Source organism: Phoenix dactylifera, chromosome 3, assembly GCF_009389715.1.
Source record: "Phoenix dactylifera cultivar Barhee BC4 chromosome 3, palm_55x_up_171113_PBpolish2nd_filt_p, whole genome shotgun sequence".
NCBI classification, from domain to species: Eukaryota; Viridiplantae; Streptophyta; class Magnoliopsida; order Arecales; family Arecaceae; genus Phoenix; species Phoenix dactylifera.
The window spans coordinates 24717003-24742081 of record NC_052394.1 but is presented as its reverse complement, the minus strand read 5'-3'; the positions used below and the strand labels follow the sequence as shown (position 1 = coordinate 24742081).

At 36.9% G+C, this 25079-nt stretch overlaps 1 protein-coding gene across 2 annotated transcripts in view; it reads left to right on the top strand.

Annotated features, from left to right (window-relative positions):
• Window positions 1-24801, top strand: part of LOC103704014 (putative ABC1 protein At2g40090) — a 25108-nt gene extending 307 nt beyond the window's left edge. The window contains exons 2-12 of one of the 2 annotated variants that reach the window (XM_008787125.4): window positions 1256-1410; window positions 3735-3860; window positions 4110-4205; window positions 4353-4453; window positions 5821-5857; window positions 12617-12835; window positions 12925-13036; window positions 16899-16990; window positions 17440-17619; window positions 18395-18508; window positions 24317-24801. In XM_008787125.4, the coding sequence (XP_008785347.1) occupies window positions 1256-1410; window positions 3735-3860; window positions 4110-4205; window positions 4353-4453; window positions 5821-5857; window positions 12617-12835; window positions 12925-13036; window positions 16899-16990; window positions 17440-17619; window positions 18395-18508; window positions 24317-24520 (1436 nt within the window). In that variant the 3' untranslated portion in view covers window positions 24521-24801. Of the gene's footprint in view, window positions 1-1255; window positions 1411-3734; window positions 3861-4109; window positions 4206-4352; window positions 4454-5820; window positions 5858-12616; window positions 12836-12924; window positions 13037-16898; window positions 16991-17439; window positions 17620-18394; window positions 18509-23623 lie in introns of both variants that reach the window. The other variant, XM_008787126.3, reaches the window with a different exon arrangement.
• Window positions 24802-25079: the final 278 nt, after the last annotated feature.

The following is a 25079-nucleotide window of genomic DNA, read 5'->3' as shown; positions in this document are numbered from 1 at the left end:
TGCTCTTCTTCTCCCTTTTCTTTTTCTTTCCTTTTCTTTTCGTATTGATTTAAACTTTAGGGTTTTCTACCTCTTTATGCCAAGTTTTGTTCCTTTTTCTTGATTTAGGTTTGAGGGTCTTCTATCCGAAACCCTTAACTTTTGGGTGCTCATCTATGACTCTGCTTCCAAACCTAAAAACTTTGGAAAATCTTCTGATCCGTAACACTTGCCTAAGATCTTTATTTCATGCACGTGAATATGGGAGCATGCCTCACACAACGCTCTTTGGTGACCTTTGGACTCCTCGAAATCCGGTTTTGAAATGAGAATTAACCTGGACAGTCAATTGGATGAGCTGAAAACTATAGCCCATTCACTTGTCAGCATTCTTGAGCTTGAAATTTATTTAGTCTTTTTGTTGCTACTCTTGAACATTTCACTCTTCTGGTTTGATTGGGTAACAACATAACTATGATAGTGCGGGAAACATTACATTCTTCGTGACACTAACCCCCAAACAAGAAATAATTAATAAATATAAAATAAAAAAAGTAAAATTAGAAAATAAAGGAAAATAAAAGAAATGAGTTTCAATATGTCTTTTTGGCATAAGTACAAACATAACCCAAAACTTTCCAAAAACTTTTATAATGATCATAGAGGGCCTTTACATAGTTAAAATTTGAAAATCTTATTTTATTCAGTTAAACTGTACATTTAGTAATCTTGTAATTAATTTCAATTGTGTAGCTGTTAACAGTAATGTGACGATGCTATGATATTATTCAAATGATTGTCTTCATACAAATAACAATATTTGGCTGACATGTAATTTTTATGTATCTGAAGTCAACAATTTCTGCCGTTTCAAATGTAGTGAGGTCTAAACGAACCCCCTCTCCTTTTTCACCAAAAGAAATAACCCCTTTTTTATAAATAATAATGTTAAGCAATGCCAATGCCAATGCCCCTTTTTTAAATGTTATAATATTTACCCTTATGAGCCCATTCCTGACCACATTCACTCTAAACATGATTTTAAAGAGTTAATATAGCCTTTTCGCTTGTACATCTGGTATAACCACATATGTTGCCTTGTGCTAGGTGAATTTTCATTGTTCACCAAAAAAATTTATCATTGAATGTGATGCCCTATGATGTTTCTTGTTAGAAATCGATGCTACTGTTTTGTTATATTTATTAAGAAAAAATGTTTGTATCACCTCTCCATATTTCATTCGTGCTCTGCCTTGCTGCCTTTTTTCCTTTTCAGACTATCAGTATTCATTATGGGGGCTTAAAGAAGGAAGTATTGAATGGTTGAGAGCCAAACATGAAGTCCATAATCGGTGCGCTTATAGGCTTCAAGAGTTATGCTTCCGTAATGGAGGAATTTACATCAAGCTTGGTCAACATATTGGTCAATTGGTATGTTTCAAATTAGACCATCTTATTCTGTACAATATAAATTTTTCTAATGCATTTCATGAAACACTGGAAAAACATGTCATCTAGTGCCACAAAATTATGAACCTCATGAAACACTGGAAGAACATGTCGCCTCGTATCACAAAATTATGAACCTTGAATTTCATTGGTCAGCAGCCAAGGAACCGGAGAAGTCAACTAGTGAAATCTCAAAAAACAAATCAATTGGATGAGGGTGCCTTCTTTCTCCCCAAATGTCATTTTGTTTGGACTGTTGGAGAGCTAAATTAAAATCTGTGCCTTTTACTGCGTAAATATCCAGTATATTCACTGAAACTTTCCGGATATGGAATGACATTGTGCAAAAAACTGAGCGATAGAGAGGGAGAATGAGAACATGTAAACTAAGAGAGCATTAACAGTACTGAAAACAATCTTATGCATAAGAGTTGAGCATAGGAAAGTTATTTATTTTTTTGGGGTTTTTATTGACTACTGTTTTACGAGTTTTAATCTGAATTAATTTTGAGATGCAATATCCATTATGTGGCTTAATGATTAAAAAGCATGGAAGTTTAAGATCAAGTATCTCATATTTTAGTTTTATATTTTGTGATATTAAAATACTCAATTTCAACAATAAATAACTAAATGTTAGGTCAATAATTGGCTTCCAATGTTCTATGTTGATATTATCCCTTCTTGACCTAAAAAATCTGGATGAAAGTTGGTAGATTATTTGATCACTCAGATTGAGGATGCTGAAATAGTAACTGGACAGATATCTGTTGATTTAGCTCCTTGTCTTAATGAGACTATAAGAAATTATCTTCCTTCAATTATATAAGCTTTCATAAGGATTAATAATTACCTAGGACATGATTCCTGTTGCCTAAAAAGAGTGCTTTTGTAACTTTTAAGACAAAAAAAAATACTTCCTAGAAAATATGTGTTGGGTAACAATATCTGAAAATTGCTTCTACAAGGAGAACAAGTCAAGAAAAAGTGCTTTTAGGAGAAGCTTGAAAACCTACTTCATATCTTCTCCTTTCATGAAAAGAACTTTTTAAAGGCAGAAGCAACACCAGCATCTTGAAGAGTTTAGATCTTTTGCTTACTAGAAGTGGCTGCAGGAGCAGGAGCTGATTCATGTTTGGGTATAGGGAAGTAGGTCTCTTAAACTATTTTGAAATAGGAAAACACTTAGAAAGAGAGCGCGAGGATGAGTTTCCAAGGAAATTATGAAGCAGGTCTGCTATTTTAAATGCAAGATTCCTGCTATAAGGGTTAGATTTACCAAAGGTCCAGTTTTGCCTTTTTTTGAGGATATCACATAATCAATTTAATTGTTTATATAGGTGTGAAAAGGATACAAAAGACATATGACGTCCATATAGTGTTGCTAGAGATTCCATATGATTATTTTCTATAGTGGGTATGATGGTAGGAAGATAAAGTTGGTCTTCATTCTTGTTATATTTCCATGATCAAGGGAGTGAAAGAGGTGAATTTTTTATGAAAAAAGTAAAAACATATTAGCAAATTTGGGATTATTTTGCCAAGTAATACTCAAAAACATATTGAACAATTAAAGTGGATGAATAGAGCACTAGATTCTACTAAATTCTTCTCGGTGAATAGGAGATACTGAAAGATTTTCATGATGTTTTTGTATTTCTAGAAGTCACTACAAAGTTTCATAAAATTGTAATTTTTATGAAGTTTGGATGAACTACGGTTGCAAAATTCTCGGAGTAATCAGAAAATCGTTTTATAAATCAGATAATTTCATTAGTTTCTGGATGAGGATGAAGACCATCTTGGGTTGTTTTATATGGTATTTGCACCTTTTACACTTCTTCTTGCTCTTCGAAAGAGGTTCTTTTGATTATCTATAGGCATGGGCCTGGAGTCATACCATCCTCCCCCCACCCAAAAAACAGAAAATCCACGACCACCTTATGCGGCATTTTATAATATCCTTTTGGTGTTAGAGATATGCAGTGCCTTTATGTTTTTATGTTGTTGGCATTTTACTACAAGAATTGTACAATTATTTAGAGGAATACTTCATTTCAAATGTAGGAAATTTTCATTGAAAATTCAATTAACCGTCAATCTTGTTTCTTTAAATGGAAAAATTTACTTTTTAATAATAATATATAGTTTGTTTTTATCTTATGCTGTTAGCTTTTCACTAAAAAAATAAAAAAAGTACGATTAGTTAAGAGAAAATCTCAGTTGAAATGTAGCTATTGTTCTTTGATACTTGTTTTTATCCATTTCATTTTTATCTTTTTAATGGATACTTTACTTTTTTATAGGAATATGTAGTTCCTCGAGAATATGTACAAACAATGAGGGCCTCCATGCTGAAGAGATGTCCAGTTTCCTCTTATGATCAAGTGCGAAGTGTATTTGTGAAAGAGCTTGGGGAGCCACCAGAGAAAGTCCGTTCGGTTACATTTCCTTTTTCAAGTTTATCTTGCAAAAAATAGAGCAAAGTATATTTTTCTTTATTATCTATTTTTGCTAAAATAATGAATGTTGCTGGTAGGTATGCCTTCTTGTGCTCTTCTTTACAATTTATTTAATAGCAAAGGCCTTCTTCATTTAATATATGTGCATGTTTTAAGGCCATTCATTTCACAGTACCTATGAAGTACTCCTCTATTGATTAAACAACTATGAATGCTCAGATTTTTGCAGAATTTGATCCAGTTCCACTGGCAAGTGCTTCTCTTGCGCAAGTTCATGCTGCTAAAACTCATGATGGCGAAAAGGTTGCTGTAAAGGTTGTGAACCAAACTGTACTTTCCTGAAGTTATGAGTTATTAAACTTTGAATATTTTTTCTCCCTCTCAATATTGAGTACTGAGAGTTATCTAATATCGTAATTTGTCTTCTGAGCTATGCAAGGGCTTAATTATGTTAATGTCCAGGTTCAACACACTCACTTGACGGATACTGCCATCGCAGATATTGCCACTGTGGGTTTGGTGGTGAATTTCTTGCACTGGTTCTTTCCTGCTTTTGATTATAGGTACTGCTTCAAATGGTTATTATTGGTCCTTGTTCCATTTCAGAAATTAGAGGTTTCTGTTCGAATTTGACATATTTTCTATTTTCTTACACATCCATGTTTGCTATTCATATACCTACTTAAAACTGGTTACAAGTACATTTTTGGATCAACAAGCCTGCCATCTGAATTTTGAATGGTTCATATTCACTGGATTCGTTGTGGGCATGATTGAAACTTTTAAAATTACTTTAAATGTTATGCATGCTAGTTGATACAAAATTGGCCATGCTCCATGGATGCAACATGTAGTTTTTCAAGGCATCAGTCACTAAGAAAATGCAGTAAGATCATGCTTCTTTTGTATACCGATCACAAAATGTGTGCTCTCAAGTTCTCAGTATATACTTCTATAACTAATTTGTGTTTGCACTTGTGTGTAGGAAGCAGAATTGTCAACCTAGGTATCAATTTGCTTTGGTATCTTGATTCTACTTCTCCCCAAATTCTTAAAGCTTCCAACTCCTTGCACCAAAAATAATCTATTGCACTAATGTATCTTAAGGCAAATTCTACGTCACTTTTTGCACTATCTATAGGATGTTGCTTTGTGCCCCCTCACCCAGCTTCAACTACTTCTGGCATTCAAGCACATATCATCATCTATTGCCAAATGGCTCTTTCAAAACAGTGCTCGAGTTCAATAACTTGTGTACTATTTCTAGTTTGTGTAGTTTCAACTTGTGCTGTTCATGAAATATGCTTTGCAGTTTCTGTTATCAAACAAGTTTAGTGCAGGTTGGCCCTATTGCTTCTGAATTTAACTTTCTCATGTTGGAAGCAAGATATCTCATCAATCACTTACATGAGGCACATAGATAAACTAGATTAGGTAGCATGTGAGCCAAGTGATGATGTTGAGGCACCTCCAGATATGAAAAGCTATAGGCTTATATGCTGGATCCAAATAAGTTGGGTATTGGCGTTTGTGATGATGAACTTGTGTGCGCTAAATTATTATGCTTCCATCAGTACTAGTTACTATGCATATGTAACAACTTTTTTTTTGAGAGAGAAAGGAGGCCCACCTGCATTATAATTACCAATGTCCTAATGCTTGGGTGTGCACCACCCAAGAATTGAACCTAGAACCTCTGGTTGTTAAGCAGAGGGGTTTGACCATTGAGGGTAGCCCCAGTTCACGTATCTAACAACTGAAAACAAATAAAAATTGGCCCTATCATGTTTTTTCACATCTGTCTGGCCTGTCATATATTCATAATAAATCCAAGTTATCACAAGATTATGACTAGTTTATGTTTGGTAGAGATACTTATATTTGCATTGTATAACACCTTCGCACAACTAAAATTATAATTTTTATATAGGTGGTTGGTTGATGAAATTCGGGAAAGTGCACCAAAGGCAAGTTTATTTTGATATCTACTTGATCTTTCTATACTAGGTTTTAGTGTTGGCGTATATTTGTATGCTTGCAATGAAGCATGAATGTTGTAACTCTTTATGTACTGATGGGATGCATGCATGATTTTCTTCATCATTTTTGTCTCCTTAATGTCTTAATGTCGAACAGTCTCTCTGTGCGTATATTCATATACAGATAGATGTTTATGTCTGCATTCAGGTGACCTTTTTCCTAATGATTATTTTTTTTAATTGTTGTGATGATGCTTACTCTCTTCTCCCTTGTGCTCTGAGCTTTGTTTTGTGTACTGACTGCAGCTATCATTTTAACGAGGACATAGTTCAAAATGTTTGTATTTGGCTGACATCTAATGTGTCCTTTGACAACACATCGTTTTTAGAAGAATATAAATTACTTTTCATTTTACTCTAGAAAGCTGGACATGGTACTTTGGTAATTGTGGTTGTTATTATAGCAGTGTGCTTCTTTCTGTTTGCACTGAAGTTGAAATTGTGATGTAAGACTAATTATGGTTGGCCTACAGAGGCATAGATGGACCTAAGGAATTAGGCAAGGGTTTAGGTCAAGAAATCTCCCTGTTGTTCCGTTACAGAGAAAGATGTTTTTTTTGAAGATTGTAAAATTCAGACCTGCCAAAAAATTATCCTAATCTCAATTTCCTTTATCTGATCTTTATGCTGATATGTTTTCCATCACTCTGGATGAATATGCTACTGTGTCTCCTCCTATTCAATGGTCTGATGGTGTTGCTCATTTGCATCTTTTCTTTTGAAGGGCAATTGGTGATTACTTAATTTTGGAATGCTCTCTGATTTGTTATCTTCTCTTTCACAATTCAACCCTTCTTCATCTGGATAAAGCTCATTAGAGATGGTCTTATGATGGATCTTTCACTGTCAATTCGTACTACAGATTTCTAAACTTTGATAGTCTGGTCAAGAAGGAATTCTCTCCGAATTAGACATCTGTTATTTCTCTTAAGGTTAAAAATTTCAACTGGCTGGCTGTTAATGATAAATTATGGATTGCTGAGAATCCCTTGAAAAGGCACTAGCAATTTTTGTCTAATTGTGATCTCTGCAATGCCTGAGGAAAATGGGGTTCACTAGTTCTCTAGGTGCCACTATACTAGAGGATTGTTGAAATTCTTTAAAAACAGGTTATCTATAAAAGGTTTGCCTTGTTCGCTATCTTCTACTTGGAAATCTTGGAGAAATTCTAGAATTGAAAAGTTCCTCAGTAGGGTGAAAACAGATGAATATGGATATTCATATATCCATATTTGTATCCATATTGTTTCAGACTTTCAGCTAATATAAGTGTAGATACAAATATTAAACGGATACAGATATGAAGTGGATATTAAGTGTATTCATATTTGTTTTAAACAGATACAGATACAAGTTGAATATTAGTTATTTTCATATTTTTCTATCCGAATATGGATATAAGTCAGATTTTTTTCTGGATATAAATCGGATCTTGAGTGGAATTCAATAATGAAAACTAACATAAGTGACCGCATATGATGAGAATAAACCTGCATTATCTATCTAGATCGCACACAATGCATGGGTATAGTTACTAAGCCCTCATGGAGACCGACCTGATCAAGGGTTCAAGTCACTAGTCTAATTGGATTTGCATTAAAATAAAATATTAATTTTCTACCTATGTAACTTTGGTAAATTTAATAATGATATTAGTAACGTAAAAATGTTAATATATTTTATAATTTTCTACATCAACCATTACTCTTTAACTGCAACAAATATAAAAGATAATCATGAATTATCTATTTCTTGAGAGCTTGTAAATAAAATATATGTATAAATAATAAAATGATATATATTCATTCTTTCATTTTTATCAAAGGAAAGGATTGATAGTTATAAAATAATTAATTATTAAATAGAAAGTATCATCCTAATAACTCTATTTAATGATAGGACTGAGGTTTAAATAAGTAAAATAAACCATAACTGCATAACAGAATTGAATGTTGTAGCCTGGTGGTTCAGTGTTTCTTATCCAAAACAGGCCACAAGTACAGTTCTACACATGGAAACAAAATTATTTTGGGACAATATTTTTTTGGAATTTACCAGATATCTAGATCTGGATTCAGAAAATTTTTGGAATTTGAATCAAGTTTTAGATCTGGCATGATTTATTGGTAGGTATCGGGGTCCAATTGGATGCTAGAATTTGTATCTGAATCCAATCCAAATTGAGTATGGTTGGAAATTATCCAACCTGTTTTCAGCCCTATTCTTGGACTCATTACCTTACTGTTTTGGCTCTCTGGTGATTTGCTTGGAGAGGAAGGAATTGGCAATTTTTTTGTCAGTGTCATCAACTGGAGACTTAATCAAGGATGTTGAGTGCTATCAACTTGAGTGGTATCAAAAGACCAAGATATTTCAATTTCTTGCTTTCTTAATTTAGTTTTGACTCTTGGATTGCTTATATTCATTTCAGTACCCATGAAATGAATTGATGGTCCCTGCCATCCTCTCTTTCAAAAGGCCAAAAATTTCTGCTTTAGGTCTTCAGGTGAGTTGTAGGTTCAAAGAAGAGTTTTTAAAGAAAACAACATACTAGTTCTATAACAGAAATTGGGATCACAGATTTTATGTTTCTGTATGAAACAAAATTTGTGAAGCAAGGGAGGGAGGGATGAGAATGAAAGAGAGAAGAAGGGTCAAGCCTGACCTAAAGCAATCCTTTCTTTCATTCAACAGCCACATACGATGCTTTCACCCAGCGCCAGATAGTCTCTTCTATACTCTTGATGACCTCTCTTACAAGCAAACTAGGATTCTTCAAATTGGAAAGTACCTAGAGAAATCAGCTACCACCTATTCATTTCACTCCAATTAAAATCCCTAGAACCATGCTTTAAATTTTATCTAAGATATTCTCGCTGGACACTACTGAAACCTAACTAAAACTCCTAAATTTAAAGTCATGTATGCTGTTCACTTTTTACAGTATTGTGGCATGAACAGTGCCAAACAGTAGATTCGTTTTCTTACAAAGAAACACTTAAATTAATTATTAAATACTAAAACAATTCAAAACAGTTGTCTTTTTTTTTGACATCTTGACCTACAAATAGCATCCAGTCACAACATATGCCATGGATATGGACCCAAAGAAATGCTCCGGCATCATTTGTTTCTGTTATGCTTATCTAGTTCTCAAGATCATATCCCTCAAAATTTTGATCGACCATTCTGAGTCTTGAACATTGAATGATAGAGGCCTATGTAGAACTTTCTCCCTATCACTTCACTAATCATTTGTTGTGGTGCCCGACAATTGGTAACTATGAATCTTTTGATAACTTGATTGATAGTGTTTACCAAGGAAACTGCAGAATTAGCAAGGATCGTATCTTCAAAGTGCTTTGATACAGTTATAGCTCTTAATTGGTGTTGCTTTCATCAATTAGAAATTCCTTTAAAATTGTTTCTTTAGAACCTTCAATCTTCTTAACCAGATTTTTTAAGCTGGTGCATCTTCAATCTTGGCATCTAAATTTGAAGGATGAGCACTTGCATGATTTTCAATGTATAAATCCTCGCTTTCAGCTGAAACATTCTCACTGCCATAAGATGGGCCTTCATCTGCATCAGTGCACTGTCGAATGCCTAAGGTTGTAGCACATGCTTGCAACATAGCTTGGATGTGAGATGATTTTTGATAGATGTCATATCATCATGCATGTGGTGAAAACCTTCTTCTCATATTTGATATGCTGGGGAGAGCATCAGTCTTGGAACTTAATTTTTAATCCAAAAACATGGTGGAGAGAGAAAAAAATAAAGATGGAAAGAAAGGCAGAGAAAGGTAGGGTCCATCAGTTCTAACACCAAAATTTATGTAGGATAGATTAAGGATGGCCCTTGTTCTACATATAATTCAAATGTATATTCCTAGTGGTCATATCCCGAGGAATATTCTCTTACGTAGCATCCATCTTTATATGGTACATTCCAAAGCCACAGTATGGTACTCCAATTAAAAATTGAATTTAAAAATCCTTCCGAACTTGATCCAAGATAAGCTTGGAACTCCAGCACCTTCTGACCCTCCTTATAACCTAGTTCATGAGAAATGTCCAATAGCTTGGTGTGTAAAAGGTAGTATTGAAAATTCATCATGGGACCCAGTAATTTAAGGTCATGAGAAATATCCAATATCTTGGTATGTGCACAGTGGTCTTGAAGATTCAGCATGGTAGAAGCAAAAGAAGAAAACACAAAATGGGAGAGAAAAATTCAAACCTAGTCTGTAGCACTCATCCTTTTTCGTTCTCCTCTTATTCTTTTGCTTTTCTTCTCCTTTTGCTGAAACTTGCAGTTCCCTATTTTTCCCTTTTCCTCTAGAATTGTGCATAGTTCTAAAGTCATATCAGCATTACTTGTTTTGCTAAGACATCATACTTGGATGGAGATGTAATGCATTGAGTCATGACAAATGGAACTCAATTATCGGTGTTTTATTATGCTAAAAATGCTAAACAACAAGATGCATGCTTGCTGGTCATAACCATCAATATGGGCATAGATGGTGATTAGCCCATAATCGATTAGGTGGTCTTTTCTATTTTAGCTAAAACCAAGAAAACACCTCTTTTGAACCCACAAAGCAGCTCTAATAAAAGCACTGCAGTCACTAAAAATTTCAACAATTATAGGAAGATGAGATCTTACCTAAAGCCTCTATATCCCAATCATATTTAGTGATAACCAAGAAATCGGGGAAGGGGGCAAAGGATTTGATTATTTTCCATCGTATATGGTGAAATTCAAAATTCAATGAACCCCCTGTCTCTGTCCATTATGTTGTCCATAAATCTTTCTTGCACCTCATCTTCATCTTTGTTTTTGCTAAACATGTATTTCATATAGTCAGTTTTTATTCTGCGGATATTTAAGCCCTTACCCTCAATGCATGTTAAAATTTAATGTTTTTTTAATATCAATTGTTGTGGTTCAAATTTGGCCCGAGGGTGACCATGCTGGGAGAGTCGAGGGAGCTGTCGGAATGTTGAGGAAGAAGATGCGACGGTGTACTTGCACAAAGCCTCACCGGTGATTCCGGTGAGGACCCTCCGGCGCTCAAGTTAGGGTGGGTCTTAGTTGGTCCAAAGGTTCCTGTAGTGTTACTTGATGGGGCTATATATAGTCCTTGGAGAGGTGTCCAGGTGGCGGAGGTATAGCCCGTCCTCATTATGGGAGGAGATGGATTTTGGACAGATGGCGCGTAGCTAGAGCTTGCTTGAGGCGCACAACGTAGGCCGTTCCGGTGAACGGTAAGACGTCGATAGGTGTGACGGGGTATAGCTGGAGCAGCATGGCGTCGTCCTTGATTGTCGTTGGCCAGCAAGCAGAGCATAGTGCGGTGATGTTGTAATGTACGGCCACGTAGGCGGACGTGGGCATGCACGTGGATGTGGTCGTGGGCGAAGTCGAGCTCGATGAGGGGTCGCATCGTGCATTCGGTGAGGTCGTTTTGGCGGGTGCTGAGGTTGACCTAGCTTCCCCGATTCCGAGGTTTTGCTCGGTAGGGCGCCCCGAGCTCAAGGGTCGGGGCGCATTGTCGAATATTAAGGGCGCCCCGAGCTCAAGTCGGGGCGTAGCGACGAATATTAAGGCGCCCCGAGCTCGGTCGGAGCGTGTCGGCGAATATGAGGGCGCCCCGACCTCGGTCGGGGCGCGTCGGCGAATAGTCCCGCAGTCGAAGGATCTCTTTGGCTCACATCTAACTCAGCAGGGCGTTCCGAGCTCGGGCTCGGGACGTCATTACAGGCATTAGAAGTTACGACAGGTCGTAGTAGCGAAGAGATTCGGCCGAGGTCAACTGAGCCTTCGGCGGAGTCTGAAATCGGGCCGGTTCTGAGCAGGGTTGTGGTCCTGCCCGGTCAGTGTTGTGGAATGATCCCCTACCTTGAGCAGGACGATCCATTTTGCCCCCCATCATCAATCAACACCATCTCGTGAGTTCCTTTTATGGCACATGCATGCATGTTTCTTAATTCTTATAAGGTAGTAAAAAGAAGGCTATTATACAAATTTGTGGTTCTATACAATGGAAACATGTCTATAATGAAGATTAATTTTCCTCATTTGGGACTTGATTCTTTGTTACTGAGAACATATGATGCCCAGGTGGATTTGCAAGGTTTCTTCAACAAAGGTGACTTAGGGAAGGTTTGTAATAAATTATGAAATTTGTTTATTAAGTTCAACTATCGATCAATGATTTTCAATGTTTCTAACATAAATTCATGAAACATTCTGGTTAAGTTTTCTTTGTGAAAAGGCATTTAGTTCATGGTATATAAACGATGATCGCTCCCTTATTCCATGTGTGTTTGCGGTACACATGGTGTTCATGGCTAATGTCCTTCTTTGTTAAGTCATATGTGCCTCAAGCAATGTGTCATTCATCGCTTAGGTACAAAGTGTACATATTCATATTACTTATATAATCAAACCCATGGATGATTGTTATTGAATGTTGTGACTTTGCTAATTTTTCTTGACTAGGTGTAGATCACATTCCTCTGTATGGTTTAATTAGTTATGGTATCTTTATCGTTATTTAGAGTAATAACACACTTGCTTTTTTTTGTAATATCTGTACCTAATGCAGCTCATGATCTTGATCAAGTACTATGGAGCTACTAAGGACATTTTTTGATCAGTTGCTATCATGATTGTCAGGAATTAGATTTCTTGTTTGAGGCTAGGAACAGTGAAAAATGTTTGGATAACTTCAGGAGGTTATCCCCTCATATGGCAGACAGCATTTATGCCCCTAAGGTTTATTGGAATCTGAGTACTTCTAGACTTTTGACGATGGAATTTATGGATGCTGCGGAGATAACTGATGTTAGTGCTATGCAAAAACTTGGAATTCAACCTATTGATGTTTCAAAATTAGTAAGTCTTTCTTATAATCTGTATATTTTATTTGTTATTGTTGGAAAATATTCTATATCTAATGTTATTCCCATCCATAAACTGTGCAGGTCAGCCAAGCTTTTGCAGAGATGACTTTTAAGCATGGATTTGTTCACTGTGACCCACATGCTGCCAACATGATGGTTCGGCCTTTGCCATCCAGCAAATGGAATTGTTTTGGTGAGAAGCTTGCTCTTCACTGAGCTCTTGACCTTAGAATTAGGAAGCGCCAATGAAAATAAAATGTCGATATTTCATATTCATGACTCTAAAGGTCACAAATGGAGCTAGTTTAGAATCTCCTTTCTCAAATATAAGGAATAATATTGTTCATATATGCTTCTCTGACTGAAATTCTTTTCTCCTGAACTGATATACACTTTTTCTACAATTTGGCTAAGTACAATTGCTTGAAGATTGTGGAATGTCAGCTTTTGATGAAATATGCTTACAAAGTTTTTAGGAATATATCTTCTGATTGTATAAATTTTATTTTCAAAAAAGGGAATATATCTTCTGATTGTATAAATATCATATATGTGTTATTCTGTTGCATATTAAGTGTATTGCTTAAATCTGTGTACTGGTTCTAGATTAACCTTGCTTTCTAAGTCATGAACTTAATTGCTTTCAATGCCTTCCTCCAGATTCTGCTCCTGCTTGAAATCTTTGTTGTTTAACTTATATTGGCTCCCTTATTTCTGTGCATTTTTGGGTTGCTTCACATGTTGGATATCAAGGACACCTGGAATTTTCGACTCCAATTTTGTGACTTAGTTCTTCATTTTGTCCTAAACCTAGGATTCTTTCTCCTAGTCATTATTTGGCCATTTTAGCAAAATATGTTGTTTTTTGACAATACTTTAAGTAACTTCTCTGATAATTTGTCATGCATAGTATCCAAACTATGGTCGGCTGAACCGGTCGGAACCGACCGGTTCACCTGTATCGTACTGGTACCGGCATGGTCTGCCGTACCGGTCGATACGGGCCAGTACCGGCCGGTACATACCGGTACCGAACCCTACCGGTACGGTACAGCTACATATTTCGGTACCGAACCATACCGGCCCGTACCGACCGGTACCGACGCGTACCGGCCCGTACCGACTCGGTACCGGCCCGTACCGAACCGGTACCGGCCCGTACCGAACCGGTACCGGCCCGAACCGATCAGTCCGTACCGGCTCCAATTTTTTTTTGGTTTTTAGCCCCATCGGTACAGTACCGGTTCGGCTCGGTTTGGTTCGGCACCGTACCGGTACCGATGCCCACCGGTACGTCGGTATTGTCGGTACCGGCGTACCTTGGGTACCGGTCTCCACTGGTATTGTACAGCAGTGGAATTCGGTTCCGACCATGGTTCCTTGCCCGTACCGGTGCGAACCGGTGCGGTTCGCACCGGTACAAGCCCGGTACCCAGTTCGCACCGGTACTCACGGGGAAGAAGGGGGGAAGAGAGGAGAAGAAAGGAGGAGAAAGGGGAAGAAGACCTCTCTTGCGCTACCGGGCCTCTTTCTTCCTTCCGAGCACCTTGCGGGGAAGAAGATCTTCCTTGCTCGCAGGAGAAGGGGAAAGAGAGGAGGAGAGAGGGAAGAAGAGAGGAGGAACTCAGGAAGAAGAAGAGGAGAAGGACAAAAAAAGAAAAGCAAAAAAAAGAGAGAGGCCACGTGGATCGCGCCCGCCCGCGGGGGCGCTGGCGCGAGTGGGAAACGCATCCCCCGACTCGTGCTAGTGCGCATTCCATGCGGCGGGGCAGCGAGCCCACGCGCTATCCTGCGTGGGCTTTTAATGCGGCAGAGTAGCATTAAATGCCACTCTGCAGCATACCACGGACGCGCGCGCATCCGTGCGTTTGTTTTTTTTTTTCAAAACCGGTTCAGTACCGGTCTTCACCGGTACGTCGGTTCGGTCGGTTCCGCATACCTTGATCCAAACCTAAATATTTTTTAATTGCTTTATCAGATATGTTGAAGGTTGCTACCTAGAAAATCAACATTTTCTAAGTTAAATTTCTTACAAAAAGCATTGTTGTGGCACTTCATTTGATAAGGCCCAAAAATATCATAAAGGAGCACTGTATTTAGAAAGCTGAATTTCTCAAATCCTGTTAAATTCCTTGACCAAGCTATGCTGGTGCTTGTCCTGCTGTTTGATCCCCTTCACTGATGCATGTGTTCATTTAATATTAAAGTACCATATTTTTCAAATTTACTTACCTCAAGCAATTTTTTGGTATAATGGGAGAAAACTCTTTTTTGGACATACTGAATGGAAGTAGAAAGTGTTTTTCGGTACTATTCAGGGACTGGATTGTGCAGAACTATGTCATCCCACCTGTACCATAAAGCTTTTCACGGATCACTTAATCCATATTCTCTGTGGGACTTCTGTTATTATTCTTTAGTCCCTTTTGATATTATGCCATCTAAATTTCCGTGGCTATTATGGGTGTATAGCAGTTGTTCATATATGCTCACCGAGGATTTTTATTTTCCATGGGAACTACCTGACAAGTACTTGCATGACAAGCATAATTGGCATGCATGTAAATATCCATGCATAGCTCACCAAAAGAAATCCATGTATATAATTTTCACCAAGGCCAAACATAAAACGTTCATATGCCACGTATTTGACACTGGCTATATAGATTTTACCTTTAATTTCAAACAAAGCTTGGTCCTCCAGAGCAGTAAACTTCTTCAAGTCTATTTCAATATTTCAATCAGATTCTTCTTTTATCTCCTCTCCCTTAACCCTTTAACCATCTCCACGGGAAACTGTTTCATTTCAGCATACTCGTGCCAGTTAGACATCAGCCACTTACGAATTTCTTATCATATCCTTCTTGATTTACCACAGATTGTGCTTTTTTTTTCCTGCTAATAATAAACCTCAAAATTTTTGTTATGACAGTGCCAAGGATTGAAGTCTCTAAGGGGGCAGGATGCATGTAGCCCGTCTCGACTTGTTCCACATAGAAAGCAGAATACAAGACATCCTTATGACCCCAATTTGGCTCTGCAAAGGATGCCCTGACCATCCTGCTGTGGTCCTGCCCTGGAAACAGCAGGACCATGGGCGAGACATGCATGGGATGTGGTGTCCCACTAAAGCTAAGATGTCCCTTTTTTCCAAATTAAAGTGGGACTAGGTCCCACATCTCACATGTTCAATGAGGCCACGGGAATCGGTTTAGGCCCCAAACTAAGAGAAAGAGGAGATGAGAGAGGAATGGATTGAGAGAACTGTCATGGTGCCCAAATCCAGGATTTTGACAAAGGTTGGACTTGACAAGGGAAGCTTGTACTTAGTATGAGCAGCCTCTATTTTTGCCATTAATTTAGCCAAGAATTAAGAAAAATGGAGAAAATCAAGCCTGATATTTTCTATTTGGCATGAAATTTGTGATATGTTATATTGTAAGGGCATATACAAGCACCATAGACATTCCGCATGGGATTAGCAATGAGTTTGATATGTTTAACATATGGATTTATTTTGTGACATATTGAAACATGATTTATTAAGCAGTATTCAATTAATTATATTAACATTTTTGACACATTTGTTTAATAATCAAGGCCAGGAATCATGTAGGCACCATTTAAGTTGAGCATATATCTCAATAGCTAGTTTGTTTAGTTAAATATATTGAAGATTATTGTAAAATTTTAACAATAAAAATTATTAAAGATAGAAAAATACATGCAAGTAGATAAATAGAGCCTTTGACCTTAAAGTACGCTAAATAGGGTCAATTTATCAAAAAAACATTATTTTTTAAGTCCAAATACATTTAAGAAACAAATAAAACAATAAAGATTATATGAAAAATTGAAAATTATGAAAAGGGCATCCCAACAAAGTAACCGGACATCCCACTATCCTTAGTTTCGCGATGAAGGGGAATGCGGCACATTCCATTCCATGAAAAAACAGAGATGACCGTCCCACAAGATTTAAATACTTGATTTGCATGAATAGTTTTTTGTAGAGCATCCACATCTAACCAACTATTTTCTTATTTCATATGCAGGCAAAAGAAAGCCACAATTAATATTGCTCGATCATGGTCTTTACAAAGAACTTGATTTCGAAACTAAGACAAATTATGCTGCACTCTGGAAGGCATGTTCTACTCCTGATTCCTAAAGTTGTTTTCATTCTCTTAGGTTTTAAGTTCTTGTTTTTGTTCTCCTCCAATGTTTGCAGTGCTGGTACATGCTGGTCCATAATGGACCAGTACTAGCACCTAGCATGGATGGCACAACATCCATTAATTCTTCTTTTAAATATTTGTAATTGAAAATGGTTTTAAGTCTTTTCAGTTTATGTACTTCTGCACTGCATGACTTAAATTCTTTTAGGCTTTGAGTTCATAATATTAGTACCTTCCTTCAAGGTCTCGAGTGCCAGGTTAATACCAGCACCTAGCATGGATTGGCACAACACCCGTTATTTCTTTTTTAAAAAAATGTTTTTTAAGTCTTGTTTTAACTTAAGCACGGTATGGCTTATGCCATGTCAGTCCATTCATCCACCAATACTGGCACTTAAATCCTTGCCCTTCTTTGCAGGCTCTAATTTTTGCTGATGTTAATGCAATTAAGGAAAATAGTGTAAAACTGGGTGCTGGTGAGGATCTGTATGCACTGTTTGCTGGAGTACTTACAATGAGGCCATGGAGTAGGGTCATTGATCCATCTGTGGATCATTTAGTTCTAGAAGGGAAGGATAGTGATCGTTCAGAGCTCCAGGTAACTTTATACATTTATCTAGTATATTTGATATGTACACAGGATTCTGTTGACTGTTTTTGAAGCCACTTGCAGTTTTAATAGTCATTAATGTTGTGAACTTTTTATGAGTTAAACATAGTCTTGCCTCTTGAAACTTGAGACCAATTTATTTATTGCTTAACGTACTTCTCCCGAAATTTGTGCAATCTTCTAGCAATTGTTCGCCATTATGGATATATATGCTTCTGACGAAAAGTCACTTGGTTATAAGTTATGACACCATTTACTCTATCCTTTGGAAATTTCTTGCTTATTTGCTGTCTGCTCCATCCTGTATTCTTATTTTCCATCTTATCAAGTGTATCTTTAACTCAACTGTCTTGTCACTCTCATTCACTACCATCAGATAAAAGCTATTATTATTGTGATCTAGATGATTATGTTGCCATCATCGTATGATTGATTGCTCTCAGATGTGTTCATAACACATCTGGACTTTCTATTCTCTCACTATTAACACAAATATAAATATCTTTTTACATCATTAGCCCCATTTAGCTGATAATTAGAGATATGTATTCTCATTCCTTAATTGCAGAAATTTTTTAGGTCTTTCTCAACTATATTATAGTTTTGTATCATGTCTTGCCGATGTTGTCCATGCCACTTTAGTAATATCTTTTTTTCAGTTTTTTGAAGCATAACCTACATTTGTTTTTTGTCCCAAAAGATTTATAGTTATTGATGTTCTTTTTTTCCCTATGCCTTGACATCTCTTCTTTTTTCTTTTTAGATGTATGCTTCCCAGTACTTTTCTCAGATCTCGGAACTGCTTAGGAGACTTCCACGTGTAATTCTATTGATGCTAAAAACAAATGACTGTATACGAGCTGTGACCCATGCCCTGGTAAGCAATAACCATTCTTCCAAGAGTGTTGTAAGAATATCTATTTCCGGCTGAGTTATGGATTTTTAAATCTATATACCATTTCCAAGTTTGCAGTCGTTACTTTCAGTTTTTCCTGCTGAAGCTACTTTCTAGTACTCTTAAAATTGTCTGATTTTTGGCTATATCCATGCTTATATTGCCACACAATGCTACCAGTACACTTCACATTGGAGGTTTGTTGACATGTTGTGCATTTGGACTCTTGGGACACTTACTTGACACTTCAAGTTATCAATCACAATGTCATCATCATTATATGCATATTTCCTCATGTTAGATGTCAAATCTATCGCATCATTTAGTTAAGGTTTTATGAATTTTATAGATTGTGTGCCTTGTGTCTGATTTCTTTAAGGTTCCTGTGTCAGGTCTTCTAGATGACTGAATGCTTAACATCCATATCACACGTTGCAGACATGTCAATGTTCTCATGTTCTCCTGTCTGCCCAAAGTCTCTTTTGTCTTGTACTATATTCCATATAACTTAGACAAACTTATTTTTCTTTAATTCACTGTCTTTCATCCTCTTTAACCTATATGTGTCTAAGTTCTCACAATTTAAAAGCCAAGCCTTTGCTTGTATTATTTGCTTTAGTTATCTTTACATTTGGGAAAAACAGAGGGTTAGCACTAGTCAATAGGAGGGAAGATACCCTATTGCTGCAATTTAAGCTCATGCATTAAGGACTAATGATGGGGATGAAAGACTTTAGTTCAGAATTTTTTAGTACTTTCGGAACTTTTATTTGAATTTTTTAAAAATAGGTTTTAGGGTGCTGTTTTAAGCGAATTTGGTGTTTTAAGAGTCCTATCTTGAGTTGGACACGTCATGAAATAATTAAGATTTGATTTTTAAATTTTTAGGTTACTTTCTATATAAAATTTTGTGGTATTCAAATTTTCTTGTTAGGAAAAATTTTGAGGATTAGCTACTTGACTATTAAAAGTCCTAGTGTACTTGTAATGGGCCTTATGGCTGGCCATTAGAAGCATGATAAGTGAAATTATTGAATCGAGTGATTTCTGATCGGCCAGGTTATTCCTATTTCTGTATTGCTTCTCTATTATATTTACTTTCCTCTCATCTAATATCAATTATTGATCTCCTTCTTTAGCTTTCTTGTATATCATCTATTTTCTGTTAAGAAAAAGGTCTGCATATCTGTTTGCCGAATGCCATTTATAGGTCAACTACAGACGTTTTTGTATAGCCCGAAAGCATTAAAATACTGCTTCTTATATCTTTGCCCATCACCAAAACCCTAGAACAGGTCTATTTGACCTTTTGTCTGTCCATAATTTCAAAATTTATCACTGTTTGCCTGATCCACCGGTTTAGGGCAGCAAATAACCAAATTAAACCTTTTCCTCATTCAGTTTTTTCTCTAGGTTGCCCTACACAATAGGTCGTCACCATTGGTCTTGCATCAATTTGGTCAGAGCTAAGGGTTCTATTCTTTTCTTCCTTTCTTTTCCTTGGTCTTCTTTCTGTCCTTATTTCTTTCCCCTTACCACCATGCTATGAAATGAGGACTCAGGTCCAAGATCGATGCTTTCCAAGTTTCCATCATCTTATCAAACATGAGAAGGTGTTTGGAAAGATACATGATGATATGACATCTATCAGAGATGATCTTGCATCAATTAAAGCTTTGCTGCAAGCATAGCTATAGTCCAAGGTGTTGGACAGTGCATAAATGTAATTTCATCGTCTCTGACCCCTAATTATCAGTTTCTAAAAGATTATTCTAATGCAATCACGAGTCCAACAATATAAAGAACCAAAAATCAAAACTGTTGTTGACAAAGAACTATCTGACAAAAATCCCAGGATCAAAGATCAGTCCAAATCCTACATGCATCAACTCTTCACATCAAGAGACTATAGTTGATTATGAACATAGAGCATCCGACCGAGAGGAGTCAAGGCCCCAACATACAGTTTTGAAGCGACTACCAAATCACGAAGGCATGGATGGCATCAAGGAATGTAGTTGTATCAAAACACTTTGAAGATCTATTCCTTGGTGATTTTGTAGATTCATTAGCGGATGCTATCAATTGGATGATCAAATGATTATGGTTACAACTGTTGTACATGGTTACCAAAGAAATTTCTCAACAGATTTCCTAAACTTCAGTTCATAGCTTCAGTCTGACCGTCTATCTAGAAATGACTATCTAAACTGAATTGGAGTTGAGTACCCATCTTCCACCATAAGGTTCACCAAAGATTACTTATAAACTTCATGTCCCTATCAGATGTAATCATCTTAGGAAAACCATGAAGGTGCATGATCTCACAGAAGTAGAGTTCAGCAATGTGAGAGGTGTCATGCGTCTTCAAGCAGGGCACAAAGTGAGTCGTCTTGGAGAATCGATCACCATGACTAAATCCTTGTTATGTTGAGTCTTAGGTAAGTTCATAACAAAATCCACGCTCACATCTTCCCACGACGCCTTTGAAACCGGCAATGACAAGTAGAGTCTGATATTCTGTCCTCCTAGCTTGGTAATGTGGAAAAATCGACACCGTTCAACATGACACATTATATCCTTTTCTATCCTTGAACAATTGAAATTTTTTTTAACAAACACCACTATCTTATCTCGTCCAAAGTATCCAGCAAGTCCACCATCATGGGCTTCAAAGATAATAGTCTGTTGCAATGAACATTGAGGCACGCACAACTGGTTTCCTTAAACAGAAATCCTTCTTGGAGATAAAATTGCCGATATGAACCTTCAGCACTAGGCTTCCAAATCCTCCCAAGATCTAGATCTTTCTCGTACAATTTCTTGACAACTTCAAATCTGACAACTTTGAGCTGCATAGTGGAAAGGAGTGCATGTCGCCGACTCGAAGCAACCACTACACATCCCAAACAACATGACGCCGGCTAAGTATTCCTTCATAGATTGGCCGTTGTGCCATTCCAATGTTGTATTGCACAAATTGATGATCAAAAGGCCTGCCACGTTCTTTCGTCCAATGTGTTCTCCTTTATCTTTGATTGCTGCTGCATCAATTAAATTTCTTATGCTACCTCAAATTAAGTCCAGGATGAAAGCATCATTCATATTTTATTCATAATTTGGCTTTTCTGGTGATATTTGTGTTAAGTATTCATATTCATCATACCCAACTGATTCGATCGGAAAGAAGAAAGATTTTCTTCAACCCGCTCAACTCGAATCTCTCAGAAGATAACTAGAAGAAGATAGAAGAATTTTGAAAGTAGGGCTTTAAGTCCTCTTTTCTTTTATCAATGATTAAAAAATAAGGTACATAGCCTCTATTTATAATGTGAGGTCCGTCCTAAGACAATTTGGATCAGATTCCCCTTTCTAAACCTAGCAGGACTCTTTTTTCTAAAATAGACATCCTCCTGAAGTCTGGCCTGCGATTCGGCTTTCCGATGTAGCGTTCCTGAACCCTGTCCAGCCCCGCTCGTAGTGGTCAAAGTGATCCGCATCGAGTCTGAAGATTTTCCTGGATCACCAACTACCGGAACTTTGATTTCATATAAACAAATTGACAAACATAAGTTATCTCAAAGATAAACTGTTTTTCTTTTTGACGATTTTTTTATTTTATTTCATTTTCTAAGTCTAGTTTGATAGGATGTTGTAAAATTTAAAACACGACAAGAATAGATACAGAATTTGAGGCTAGAAGATAGAGCTTTAGGAGTCTAGATAACAGCTTAATTGTGGGGGGAAGTTCACGGAAGGGAAACAAACAAAGATGCCAATTTGAATGAAAAGTGAATTTCCTCTTGCAGCCAGTAGAAATGAAATTCAAAGCCAATTGTTTTATGCGTCTATGGCTAGTAAGAAGGCCTGTAATGGTATGAGAGTTTTGAAAGATGAAGGGGATAACCTAAAAATCCATTTTAGTTCCCACCCTGAAAAAGTTAGATTACTGTCAATCACTATCCTTTTGGTCAGTTGAGCCCAGCAAGGAAATATGCAGTGATTAAGCGAACAAGGCCAGAGTAGTAAGCAAAGATGCTGCTGCTCCCTTGAGAGCATGGCATTTTAAACCCATGCATGTGATCTCCATCAGTCTGCCCTACAACTAACTAGGCTATATAGTAATCAGGTTTTAGATGGGGCTACCATCTGGTTTAATTTTATTGTGTTTAATTTTATTGTGTTTTTGGATTTATAATTAGAATGATCTTTTGGAGGATTAAAAGGTTTAGCTGTAGGATTTTTTGGGATATCTCAAGGTTACTTACTATAAGTATTTTGGGTAACTTTTTCTGAGGATTTAAATTGTTCAAATAGCATACAAATTTAAACTGTTGATGAATTGCATGGGCTAATGCTGTGCTAGGGTTTCCAAACCTAATCACTCTCTCCCCTTTTGATTCATCTGTGCCTTTGCTCTTTTCCTATTTTCTGATTCCATCATTTAGAACTCGAAACAGGCATGGCATCTACTTTTGCTACTTGTACTTCATCTTGTTCTTCTCTTTCTCCTACTATTTCCTCCTTTTCACTCATTATCTTCCTTTAGGACGATATATCAGTATGACCAGACCATGTTATGGATCAGATCTGAACAAACTTAGAGCAAAACCATGTTTACTTTTTCTACCTTTTTGTGAAGAAAATCTTCCATTCTTCCCTCCCTCCAGTCCGTTTATTTACATTTTTATTGCTTGGGGAAATAAAAGAGTTGTCGAATGATCACGGGCATTTTTCTTCACAGCAACTGCACGTGCAACCTTAGTTGAACCAAATCTGCTGTATCCATGATGTCTTACTGTCTGAAAGGTCTAAGACTGAAATTCCATCTAAGAAAATATTCCTGTCGTGTTCTTATTAAAAGCTTCCATCTATCTTTTTGCAAGTTTTCAATTCATGGACCGCCTTTCAGCGTTAAAGGTAGTTCTGTTAGGTAATTACTTTCGCTGCCATATTGTTTGAGATCGTCCATATTTGTTGGGAAACTATGTATTGCATGCAGGTGTACTAACTTCAGTATGTATTGATGTATAATTATCTATTACACATGTAATAAAGAAAGAGTGAGAATTGACAATTTATATTTGCATGTATTAGATTGCATACCCCAAGGACAGCATTTCTTTAGTTTGCAACGTAAAAGCTGTCATTCAGTTGTAACTGAGTTGGCTGGTAAGCTTTTTTCTCTCAACAAGATGCTGTTTCTATCAATATTGTTTTATCAAAAACAACCATTTGAGTTGCATTGTCTGCCATGTACCAACCATCCATGCTCATGATTTGTTGTGATTTAGGTCACAACCTTAATTCAAATTGGAGCCAGTTCCTAGGATACAAAGCTTCTAAATTGCTTGCCTGGTCATCTAGGGGAAAACAGTCCTCCATATTTATATAGCTAGCTATTGCTTGATGGCATTGCTGTATCCAAGCTTCTAAATTGCTTGCTTACATGGTCATCTGGGAGAATTTAGTTGTTCATTCTTCTTCTAAATAAACAGTACATATTTATATAGCTAGTCATTGCTTGATGAACATTGCTGTACCTAAGCTTCTAAATTGCTTGCTTGGTCATCTAGGAGAAAATAAACCTTCATTCTTTTCTTCTAAATAAGCACTAAGTATTTATAGGTAGTCATTGCTTGATGGACATTGCTGTACCCAAGCTGGAATTAAATTAGTGATATTCAACTGTAACTCCTCGGGCCTCTGAATAATTGAATCTTCATGCTCGTAGTCTTCTTGTATGGAACTCTCAGCCTTGCTGAGTTTTTGCTCCTAATTTATTGACAGTTGCAAGAGTCTTCTCTTGAAACATTTTTGATCATTGGAAGAGTCTCATCTGAAGCTGTGACTGAGGCCAAAAGAATGTTGCACAAAAGATCGATTATATGGGACCTAAGCATATGGTTGGAGCAGATGTTGCTTGAAGCTCGACTGCTCAGTATGAGGATTGCTCTGTGGCTTCTACAGCTTAAGAAGTCTTTGTTTAGCTAAAGAGCAGATAGTCAAACTTTTGACTTATTTCATCTCAATCCCACAGCTAACAAAGGGATATCATATATTTTGAGGGACCCTTTTTTCAAGAAAAACATTTGTTATTTATTTTTGAATTGCACTAGTATGATTATAATTTGTAATTATTCTTGTATTTACATTATCTATCAGACCTTCAGATCTTTTTGAAAAGAATAACCTTCAGTATTGAGGGCTATATTAGAATTATTGTCAGGTATCTGCAAAACGGAAAATACAAGGCTGTTTAAAATGGACTTGTTGGATGGAATGGATTGCCTAAACGACTATGTAACTTTCTTTTTTACTCCTATCTTAAGCCTTCCGAAGTTCTAATTGACCTTCAATTTGGTAGTCTCATTCATCATCACAGTCAGGATATGAAATACCTTGTTATCCTTAAGTGGATTTGAGCTTTAGCAATTAGCTCTAAAGCCCATGAGTTCTTATGCTTAGCATGACTATAGAGCACTTGCATAACCAAGGAGATCTATCAGGATCTCCATGGATGGATCGCATGGTTGGCATCTTAGCTGGGAGC